Source organism: Chaetodon auriga, chromosome 6, assembly GCF_051107435.1.
Source record: "Chaetodon auriga isolate fChaAug3 chromosome 6, fChaAug3.hap1, whole genome shotgun sequence".
Taxonomy (NCBI): Eukaryota; Metazoa; Chordata; class Actinopteri; order Chaetodontiformes; family Chaetodontidae; genus Chaetodon; species Chaetodon auriga.
Window position 1 is genome coordinate 8,587,771 of NC_135079.1, and position 11,865 is coordinate 8,599,635.

At 42.1% G+C, this 11,865-nt stretch overlaps 1 protein-coding gene across 4 annotated transcripts; it reads left to right on the forward strand.

The window, feature by feature from the left end:
- The first annotated feature begins 2,286 nt into the window (after positions 1 to 2,286).
- On the forward strand, positions 2,287 to 11,779 carry dnm1l (dynamin 1-like). Of its 4 annotated transcripts, XM_076732481.1 has the most exons (20): positions 2,288 to 2,520; positions 4,093 to 4,237; positions 5,128 to 5,157; positions 5,847 to 5,893; positions 6,251 to 6,322; positions 6,464 to 6,550; positions 6,655 to 6,817; positions 6,976 to 7,096; positions 7,461 to 7,592; positions 7,745 to 7,951; positions 8,071 to 8,191; positions 8,279 to 8,434; positions 8,549 to 8,638; positions 8,734 to 8,826; positions 9,079 to 9,132; positions 9,317 to 9,388; positions 9,942 to 10,118; positions 10,514 to 10,623; positions 10,753 to 10,912; positions 11,351 to 11,779. In XM_076732481.1, exons 1-20 carry the CDS (start codon positions 2,419 to 2,421, stop codon positions 11,405 to 11,407), a joined length of 2,196 nt encoding a protein of 731 aa, XP_076588596.1. In that variant the 5' UTR covers positions 2,288 to 2,418; the 3' UTR covers positions 11,408 to 11,779. The 4 variants fall into 4 exon arrangements, with proteins under 4 accessions (XP_076588600.1, XP_076588596.1, XP_076588598.1 ...); XM_076732483.1 differs by lacking the exon at positions 9,317 to 9,388; XM_076732482.1 differs by lacking the exon at positions 5,128 to 5,157 and having other exon boundaries at positions 2,294 to 2,520.
- The last annotated feature ends 86 nt before the right edge of the window (positions 11,780 to 11,865 follow it).

Here is an 11,865-nt window from a genome sequence, read left to right on the forward strand (position 1 = left end):
TGCAGTATAATATTTATAGATGCTGTAACACAAACAGAACAGGGGTGACGGTCGTCTGAGGATGGTGTACGTAACTGTAACTGCTTTAACCGACAGTGCAGACTTTCGCCAGCTTCTTACCCTTCTGCAGTAACAGAAATGATGCTGCGTTCACTAATGCTTGTTGATAACACAAACCAACAGCTCGACACTGTCATGCTTAGTGTTGGGTAACTTCTTTTTTTCTTTTTTTTTTCCTTCTTTTTTTTGGGGGGTTGTTTTACTTTGTACAAAATTACTGTTTCCTTAGTGACTGCAAGCTTAAAATTTCTAACGCAGACTCTGAGGTAGGGTTGAATGTATATGCTTGAGCCTGCATGTTTATCATATATTTCCCTTGTGTGTACCTCCAGCTTTGACTGAATCTTGTCTTTCTTTGTGCAGCTTATAAAACGTTATCAGATGAAACCAAAAGAAGGGATTTTGACTAGTTTGGTGACTCCTCTGCATACTTCACTGGGGAGACGCATGGCAAACATAGGCAGGGTGCTCACCAGCCTTTCAGCTTCAACAGTGATGACATCTTAAAGGACTTTGACATCTACAGCTAGAATAGACATGCCCACCACTGAAGACACTTTGATGAACATTCAAGGTCCCACGAGGAGTCCCACAGGAGACACTTTCATGGAGGTTTTAGAGCAGGTATCTTTGATGACATGTTCGACGACATAGAGAGAATTTGATGGACACACCAAACAGACTGAAAACAGATTTCATGGTGCATCAAAACAACACTGTAGAGCAGTGTAGAGCAAGTCAAATGATCTCTGACTCAGAATGGCCTTAAGGGGAAGCAATACTGTTGTATTGATTAGGTAACAGGAAGCCACTTTAGTTCAAATGCTGTGAAATTTGAACAGTGACATTGAGATCTGACATTCGGGTACAGAATGACAGTGACCACTCTACTTAGATTAGGTCTAAATTCAGATAAATTATGTTTTGTTCAAGCTACTTCCTGTGTGTGCTCATGGACTTGTACACAATTGTAGTAGTTTTTCAGTTACTGTTGAATTAATGAAAGGGAGTATTTTGTCAGTATTATTAAGCACCTTCTTTGATAGTGGGATGTGTTAAGTTTACTGTTTGGCACAATAAAACAATCATACTGAATTTGGCACAGGAATACCTATGTGTCAGTTCAGCACTACTTCACACCTTTTGTATAGTTTCTAGTTTCTTTTGTGTAGGTTTTGCCATTGTGGGTCTCAAAACGCAACTGAAGGTAGAAACAATAGCAGCCAGGAGAGTTTTGCTTATGGTTGTCAAATGGGGAGCAATGTCAACAAAACTCTGTGACCCTCCACATGTTAGCTTCTTTAGCTGTTGGTTAGAGTACATCTTGTTGAAATATGAATTTACTCCACACTGCTGGTGGCATTTTCTGAACATTTATGGTTAAATCTTCATCAGCACCAACTGAACTGATTACATACTTGAGGCTTCATTATCCCCAATTTTACTAGTCACAAGATTTCTATTTTTGTAATATACTGTGTAATTTTTTAAATTAACACCAAGTCTAAGAACACTGTGGTACCACAATGTTGAAGAAATACTATATTTCTAAGTACATACGAGCATCAACGTTCAGCACATTTCTGGTGATGGCAATTCACCACACTGTTGACTAGTGGATGAAACATGTCTGTTACCTCATACCTTTAAACTACTTACAGTTGCATGTTCCTTTTGCACTGTGATGTGAAATATTTATTTCCTACATTGGTTGTAAATAGTAAATGAAACTTTCAATTTTGTATAATAATAATAAATAATAATAATAATAATAATAAGAATAAGAATAAGAATAAGAATAAGAATAAGAATAATAAGAATAGACCAGACTGAGCTTCCTTCTGTTTACTTATTTCTGTGTCGTATATTTTGGCCCATTTAATCTTTTACGGACATTTTATAGCATTAAGGTATATTGTTTTGCTTGTACTTGTACTGTAAATTTCCAATACATGTCAAAACATTTTTATCCTCGAAATTCGTCAATTAAAATAACAGGTAATACCTGTACGCATCCCTTCATGGAGTTCGCCCATAAATATTTTGGTACTTGCCCTAGTTACTGTTGCGCAGAGGAAAAATAATAATCTTTCTCTTCATTGGTTCAACATGAGTACGCCGGTGTCGCCTCTAGGAAATGTAGTTCATCGACAGTCAAACCCAAAGCGCTGAGCTGCTGGTGGGACTCTACTGAACTCAAACTCCCATGATTCAACCCTGAGAAACTGTGCGCAGTTGTTGGCCGATCCAAACAGACGCCAGTAGCTTTAGCTGGGGGACGTTGAATGACTTTGTACCCGTGTGCGGCAGGGTGAAGAAAGTTGGCTGTTTGACAGGTCGGGAGTCGTATCGGAGCTCATGGAGGCCCTCATACCTGTCATAAACAAACTGCAAGATGTGTTTAACACGGTCGGAGCAGACATAATTCAGCTGCCGCAGATAGTTGTTGTGGGAACTCAGGTGAGAAACGCCGCTTTGCTTAAAGGCTAGCAAGTTTGTTAGCCTGCGCCACTTTTTTGTTTTGGCTGCTGATTTCTATCTCCGCTTTTCTTTCAGATCCACGTTACGTTAGGTATACGAGACAAAACTGTGTAGGTTGACTTCAATAAGCGTGGTCTTTTTACACAAATCTAGGTTAAACTTAGCAAATACCTTAGCGTTAGCTACATGTGATCCCAATCATGAACTAAACTTAGCAGTGTTGTGTCTGGCAGGTGGACAACAAGCTCAAGTCTCCTTCAGATCACTGTCCGAGAAATAAAATCAAATTCTGTTTGTCTTTAACTTGCTAAAGATTAAGCATCTGTTCTAATAGCAAACACGACTCGCTGTGTTGTGTCTGTAAAAATATTCTCCGTTCACACACACACACACACACACACACACACAATAGAAGATGCACTCAGTTGCCAGTTTATTAGGTACACCTCGCTAAGCCCTTCAATAAGTGTTACCCTCATAAAGTTTAACGTTCAGTTTTTGTAGAGCTTTTGATATATTAGTAATAATATGTAGTCTACCTCATTAAAATAAGTGTGTTCAATAAAATAGTGTGAACACCTCCTGAGTATAACACAGTACAGTTCAGCAGCATAACAAACTACGTAGGACCATAAAGTTGAATCAAGACCTTTCTTTGCTAATAGTTTCACTCTGTCCACCTAACTTCCTTGTGTACACGTTAAAGACTAATTGGTTTACAGTGGCAAGTTTGGTCTAACATGTTCACTTTCGCTGCTGTCAGCTAATAGGATGTGACTGTCTCAGACCTTTTGGCAGGCGTCTGAGGGTGTTACAGTGAGACAAGGCAAGCCAGAGGGTGTTTTAAATGCCTGATTTGTAATGTTTGTCCTTGTAAGTGCTCCACATCTACAAAAAGAGCCTCAGTTATGGACAGCTGCAACAGAGATCTCATGCCAAGTATTAATAACTTGTTATCCTGTGTCAGGCCTATAAATAGGCTTACCTGTGTCAGTCAAAACAGCATTAGGGTTACTGCTACTGAGGAAGTAACTGATTACCCTTAGTCCTCATCTCCTACTGTGGAAATCAGCACCAGTCCACTAAAGAGGAATCTACTATCCAAGTGAGCATTGTGACGTATTTAAGTTCACCTGATCTCATTAGGGGTTACTCTACCACACGTGTCAATAAACCAGACATGTCCTCCTAGTGGCACCCAGAGCTTGTGTGAATGGGCTGGAACAGCCACTAGATTTGTGTTTGACCAGTGAGTGATGACCTCCTGAGCAGGAACATTTCAGGATCAGAATTAAATCCAACCCAGGCTCCTCTGGTTGAAATGCGGTGAAAGTTCCCTAAATGGTTTCTGGGACCCTGGAAAATGTCTTGCAGAGATAACCAGCAGCTAGCTTTGAAGTAACACACAGAGAAGTAGTGTCAGATACAGTCAAGCTCAAGTGCAGTGTGTGTGTGTCTGTATCTACACAATGGGACTGGTTTCTCTGTACAATGCATCAGTCTTCCCTCTTGTGTTTTTTTTTATGATGTTGTTGTTGTTTTTGTCTACAGAGCAGTGGGAAGAGTTCTGTTTTAGAGAGCCTGGTTGGCAGGGACATCCTGCCACGTGGCACTGGCATCGTCACACGTCGGCCCCTCATCCTACAGCTCGTGCACATCGACCCAGAGGACCGCAGGAAAACCAGTGAAGAGAATGGTAACGTCGCCGTCGCCTCTATTACTGCTGTATCTGAGGAGGTTTTACATAGTGATCATCTACGACCTAAACTATTTGTTCTCCAGTATTTCCTCTTACAGCATCTTCTGCACATTATCTGCTGTATATGCCTGATAGCCTGAATGGTACTGGATTTTTGAGGCAGGGATTTTGATACTTGGGAGATCAAAACAATCTGATAACTGTCAATCTAAATAGAGAGTAATTTCATCATCTTTTTACAATTGTGATGTATATTTAATTACATACTGAACATGACGTAGTTGAAAAAGGTAAGACTGTGGCAATCAGCTCATATTGGCCAATATATTGTCAATCTTGTCCTAATATGCATTTTGCATAGGTTGGTGTTTTTGGTGAAACTGTATCAGGAAATGTAGCAGTAAGCAGATTAGCTGGTGTGCTGTATGAAGTATGTTAAGTTTGTCAAATGAATGTATGTGGATGTCGTTGGCAGACATGATTCAGACAGGCAGCTGCAAAGAGTTGTTTAAATTGAGCGATCTGGCTTCACCTACACTAGCCAATAGCATAACAGTTCAGAAGATTTAGATCTAATGTACATCTTTAATAGACACTTTCTATGGTCATGAGACTTCTCTGCTAGCGTGCTGCAGTAATTCCCTATTCAACTATAGAGTGTTTTTATATTTAGAGAGGAAGAGCAGATTAACACAGAGCCAGCACAGATACCACCCACTTCTCAGTGAAAAGACCAGGAGGGAAAATGTGCCAAGATCCTGCATTTGTTCAGTGCTGTCCTCTGGCGATGGCCTCAGAGTGACTCTGCATTGCAGCAGAGTGTCGTGCAGGAGCTGCAGATAGCCAGGCTAACCCTTTTGTCTCCTGTCATCTCTCCCCAACCACAGAATCCAAGAAAAATGGACGCCTTTACAGAGGTCTCCTTTTCCTTGTTCTTTCCCTTATTGTGTCTATATATTACATAACTTCCCTCGTTTTTTTTTGCCTATTCTGCCCCATCCTGCCTTGTGTTTGTGTGGCTTTTCCAAAGCTGCCAAATCACGTGGCTTCACCGTATGCAGCTCTAGCCCTCCCGTCTGTTTAGGCTGGTATCTGTCAGTTGAAGTTAGACTAAGAAAATTAACAGATTCCTGTCGAATAAAACCATCTTGTTTTTAGTTTTATCTTTTAAAAGCCATTAGCTGACTTCCTCAAAGCTCACCTATAATTTCCTTAAATACCAGCTTCCTCTGAGATGACTAACAGACTCCACCCTTGTAATTCTGTTTCCTTGTTGTTGTTGCAATGTTGATTATCACCGCTGAAATACATATATATTTTTTTTAAAGAAGTCTGCTTCCCAAAACGCACATGCTTTTTTTTAGCTTTAGGCCTTTATTTGCTTCCATGGCTGTTGTGTGACAACAACAGTCGTTCCACCATGTGTATGTTTTTTTTAAGCTTCAGCTGAAGATCACTGCTCAGAGGCGTTTTTCCATCCCATCTTTGCCTTCAGAGAAATCCTCCCATGAGACACAACAATAGTAATAATAGTAACACTGATCTTAAGGCCACATCTGTCACATCAGTAACTGAAACATCTGTCCTCCACCGTGTATCTCTGCAGGCATCGACGGAGAGGAATGGGGCAAATTCCTACACACCAAAAACAAGGTAGAGTTGTCACCTTCCTGTCTTGTCAGTCTTGTTTGTCAGAGAACAATCCAGCTGTCCTGCATATAGAAACACCTGCAGCCTGTAATGAGATCATGCACACACCCCCTCAATTAAAAATATTTATATGGCTGCAGGGTTAATGTCCTCCAGGGTTGAATCGTGTTCTTTACAAGACATTATGATGTGCCGATAGCCTTATGAGAGTAAACAGGAAGTCGAAAGGAAATGCTTCTTTGAAAAAGATCCCTGTGTACAGTTATATGTTGCTGTTGTTACTACGTGTTTGCTGGCTTGTTGCTGTTTGTTGCTAACATAATGGAGTCTTTGCCTGTTACGGTTAAACTGTTCTTTCAGATCTACACAGACTTTGAGGAGATCAGGCAAGAAATTGAAGCAGAAACAGAAAGAATTTCTGGCAATAACAAGGTATGCTAATTAAGAGGGAGCGTCAACAGTTGCCAAACAACAAATGATATTCATGGAGGCTGGATATTCTTGATGCCACGTCTGAGTCAGCCTCTCAGGCAACATCAGCCTGTCAGTAACCTTTTTTTTTTTTTTTTCTAGGGTATTAGTGATGACCCCATTCACCTGAAAATCTTCTCACCACATGTTGTGAACCTCACATTGGTGGACCTTCCTGGCATTACAAAGGTGATATAGGTTTCCCTTTTACTTTCCCAAAAATCCAAATCTGTATGATCTGTGAACTGAAAATGATGCTGTAGATAAATTTCATGGTCTGTACGTTAAAACAGGTGCCGGTGGGAGACCAGCCCAAAGACATAGAGATCCAGATCAGAGAGTTGATCTTCAAGTACATCTCCAACCCCAACTCCATCATCCTGGCTGTGACTGCTGCCAATACAGACATGGCCACCTCAGAGGCGCTTAAAGTGGCCCGTGAGGCTGACACTGATGGTAAATGACTTTCTTTATTGTTTGCCAACTTCTGTTTTTTACCTCTATTGTGTCATCGACATATGCCCTTATTTTCATTTTCTTAGTCATGCACTCTTTGCAGTTCTTGCTTCAGTGCTGTTTTTTTAATAGCTAGCTGTCTTTGTCTTTGTCTTCAGGCAGGAGGACACTAGCAGTGGTGACCAAGTTGGATCTGATGGATGCTGGTACAGATGCCATGGATGTACTTATGGGCAGGGTCATTCCTGTCAAACTGGGTATTATCGGAGTGGTTAACAGGTAACGCTGCTGTCAGATTGTTTTTAACTTCACCAAAACACACACAAAAACAACAATAAAGGACAAAGGACTATTGAAAATACATAAATGCAGCTAAGATAAAAATAAAAATTGGAGCAGGGCTAGATCAAAGTGGGCCATGCATTCAGTGTCCTGATTCTGTAAACTTTATTTTTCACAATTGCACAAGAATGTAGATGTTTTGACAAAGGCTTTAAATATGGAATATGGAAATTTTTGGTTTAGGTACCTTGAAAGTGCTTGAATTTTCTTTTAAAAACATGTACAAACCCTGAAGGTGGCAAAGATAGCAACTAAGACAACATTTTAGTGATTTATTGATTGATTTTGTGCATTTTCGTAGGAGTCAGTTGGATATCAATCAAAAGAAGTTGGTGGCAGACGCTATTCGTGATGAATACGCCTTCCTACAAAAGAAGTATCCCTCCCTTGCAAACAGAAATGGAACCAAATATCTGGCCAGAACATTAAACAGGTATGGAGTTGAAATCCATGTTATACTTTGATTTTAAAATATTTATAGTCACTGTTTTTCAATTTAAGAAAGGTGAGTTTGAGTCATTTCTTGATCTTGTGCTCCCTGATGAAGTGGAACAGTGTCAGTGACTCTCTTGAATCTTACCGTAGGTTACTCATGCACCACATCAGAGACTGTCTTCCTGAGCTGAAGACGAGGATCAACGTGTTGGCAGCGCAGTACCAGTCTTTACTCAACAGTTACGGTGAACCTGTCGACGACAAGAGCGCCACGTTGCTGCAGCTCATCACCAAGTTTGCCGCAGAGTACTGCCGCACCATCGAGGGCACGGCCAAGTACATAGAGACGGCCGAACTGTGAGTTACACAGCTCTGACCTGCACCTACCTTCATGCACCACTAAGGGGTGCTACGTCAACTTGTTAAATGAAATTTGCCTGTATGATTAATGTAGCTTGCTTTCCTCCTTTTTCCAGATGTGGTGGAGCGAGAATCTGTTACATATTTCATGAAACGTTTGGTCGCACGTTGGAGTCAGTCGATCCTCTGGGTGGCCTGACGACCATCGATGTGCTCACAGCCATCAGAAATGCAACAGTGAGGTTTCTGCTTCCTCTTCAGCTTGTCGTCTCTGTTTAATGATGACACCATTTAACAAACGTATGGTTTAATTGTATTCGACAGGGCCCGAGGCCTGCTTTATTCGTGCCTGAAGTGTCCTTTGAGTTGCTGGTGAAGCGGCAGGTCAAGCGTCTGGAGGAGCCCAGTCTGCGCTGCGTGGAGCTGGTTCACGAGGAGATGCAGCGGATCATCCAGCACTGCAGCAACTACAGCACACAGGTGAGAGACACACTCACACCTACTCTAAAAACCAAAGCACACAAGGACAATACGCAGTAAATATACAGAACTGCAGTGTATTATTCTAATAGTGATTGTTGTTGCTGTCTGCAGGAGTTGCTGAGGTTTCCAAAGCTCCATGATGCCATCGTGGAAGTGGTCACCTCGTTACTCAGAAAAAGACTCCCCGTCACCAATGAAATGGTCAGGACCTGCTCGCTTTAAACACCACCCAGCAGTTTTATGCCAACTTTATTAACCCCTGGTCTGATGCATCAATTTTCTGAATTTCTCTTCAGGTTCACAACCTGGTTGCCATTGAGCTGGCCTACATCAACACCAAACACCCCGACTTCGCTGACGCCTGCGGCCTCATGAACAATAACATTGAGGTAAGAGATGAGCAGCCACCTGAATGAAAGTGGACTGTACACGATGCATTCATTAAATGCAGCGTTAATGGAAATCTCTGATGATGATAACTGAGCAAATATCTGCTTTCTGAGCCCTGATTGTGTCATCACGCCATTCAGCGCTCACACAGCAAAAAAGAGTCAAAAGTTCAAGAAACAAAAGAACTTAATGAAACAGTGTCATTTGTTCATGTCCTCGATTTATTATTGTTGCATTTTTCTGTTTTATAGGAGCAGAGACGCAACAGAATGAGAGACCTCCCTACTGCTGTCCCCAGAGACAAGGTACAGTCAGATTTACTTTCACTGTTACACACAAGAAGCCGGTCGACTGTCACTAAAGAATGAACCACCTTGAAAATTCTTCTGTATTAAATCTAAAGACGTTATGATCAAAGCTCACTCTTCCACCTGTGGCTCCCGTCAGTTTTCTGTCCACTCTTTTCTTCCTGATCTTGTCTCTCTCCAGTCCCTTAAAGGCCCGAGTGGGCAGTCTCTCTCGCCCACTGAGCTTCCTTCCTTCGAGGGCGAGGTCGCCAAGGTGTGTCCCGTTCAGTCGCTGCCTGCCCACATCTGACCTCTGCCCACCCCCCAGCCCTTACTCTATTACTCTAAGACCACTGCAGGAGGTGGTTGTGTCTTCAAATGCAGTGTGGCGAAGGGGCAGTTCTTACCCCTCAAAACTGATCTGACTTCCACTCTGTATTGTTCAAATAACCCTTTTTTCTGCATGCTGGCTGCTCTGACAGAAGAAGCATCTCCAGACTTATTTAGCGTGTGCTGTTATATTTAAATGAAGTAAAACTGTATTGGCTTTGGTTGGGGTTGTGATATGGACAAATTCTTCTATCTTAGTGTGTGTGTTTTTGTAACTTATCACTTTCTGGATGAACTTCTTTGGAGTGAAGTCAGAGAAGGCCTTTGGCATGTGATTTAACTGCATTTTGAAAGTTAATAAGATATTTTTGATGATTTAACTTGTTGCTGACTCCCTGTGCACATGACACATTCCCAGCCCTCATGCGTGCTTTAGTGTTTACCCTCGAATATGATGGCCGACACCTCCTCACCACCTGTCTCTCTCCTCCCTGCAGGCAGCAGCCGGTGGCTCTCAGAGCGGCTCTGTCAGCGAGCAGAATGACGGTGGGATGGGGAACTGGAGGGGCATGTTGAAGCGGGGGGAGGACAGTGCAGCCGGGGACAGGGCCATGCAACAATCCCCCTACCCTTCAAGCCCACAGAAGGGCCACGCTGTCAACCTGCTAGATGTGGTGGGTGCTCTGCAGTGAAACAATAAGTCAGGCGATGATGTCCTAACAGCTGCAAAACAAAACATAATTTCAAGAATGTGCACTTTGTGTTTTGCAGAAGAGAACAGTCAAAACAGTTAAAAACACTTAATTATTTCACAACAGCAATATTTGCCAGTATGTTAACAGAGAACGTGTGAGAAAGTCTTCAGGGAAAGTTGCTGTGATACCTCTCACATCTTCAAGTACGCAACAACATAAGTGTAAAATCAGCCTTCTCACCACACTGTAAACACACCGTGAGTGTGCCATGACACTGAGTAGATTTTTTTCTTGCTTTTAGCGTTGTTATGCATGTTGTATGCATTTTCCAAGCTGCATCTTAACGAGCACATTTAATCCCTCTTCACTGCCAGCCTGTTCCAGTATCCAGGAAGCTGTCTGCTCGGGAGCAGAGGGACTGTGAGGTCATCGAGAGACTTATCAAGTCATATTTTCTTATCGTTCGGAAAAACATCCAGGACAGGTTCGCATACACTGCACAGTTTCGTCCCTCATCGGTGTCATTTTTGGGATTTTGACATGATCTTCTTACGTGCTTTACTGTCCTCTCCTCTGTCCTCCATCTTCCTCCTCTGTTGTTGTTTGGCCTCAGCGTACCGAAGGCGGTCATGCACTTCCTGGTGAACCATGTGAAGGACTGCCTGCAGAGCGAGCTGGTGGGTCAGTTATACAAGACGGCCCTGCTGAACGACCTGCTGACAGAGTCCGAGGACATGGCTCAGAGACGCACTGAGGCTGCTGACATGCTCAAGGTAACAGAATGATCAAGTGTCTCAATGGATTGTGAAAAACAAGATTGAGTGTCAGTTAAACACTGCTCACCAGGCATGTTTTTAAAGCAGACATTTACTTTTTGTACGGAAGTAAATCCAGATAAAGGTCGTCTTCCCTGACTGATTTCCCCATTTTAAGTTACAAGAAGCTTAGACAGAGCAATTTTTAAGCTTTAATTTAGAGGAGCTACAACTGAATGACAAGACGTTTAAAATATTAGACATTCAGGGTATGATTCCAAGAAAAGGCTGGGACACTGTGTTAAACATAAATAAAACAATATGATTATTTGCTTATCCTTTCTGACAGATACTTCATTGAAAACAGCACAGAAACATCCAAAAAGTGTCTGTTTAGGGTTTAAACCTAAGAGTTGTTGGACTGACACAACTTCCTCTCTCTTTTCTCATATCCAGGCGTTGCAGAAAGCCAGTCAGGTGATAGCAGAGATCAGAGAAACCCACATGTGGTGAGGGCGGCCCCTCTTCAGCAGGCTCTCTTCATCCCACATGGACCCCTCATCCTATCCGACCACCAAACCCCCCGAAACCCCTGCTGACTCTCTCCAAGCACCTCAGACTGCAGAGACGAACGACTTAAAAATGCACTGGTGTGGACATGTTTATGGAAACATAGTTTTAATGTACAGTAAGGACTTGGATTTAACGAAGGGCAAACACATATCAGACCATCGGCACCACACGCTCCTGCCCTAGATCATTATATTTTCTTATGTAATTAAAACGATAAATAGATAATGTTATGCATCACCACTATGTGGAGCCTTGCTGAAGAATGTCTGTTCTTAATGTAGATTTGAATTAAAGCTAGTAATAACAAACCCATGCTTCATGTGGAGGCTCTTGATCATGTCAGTTGATGTTGACAAAATGTGCAAATTGTTCCAAAGAAAAAAAATACTCACCATTTT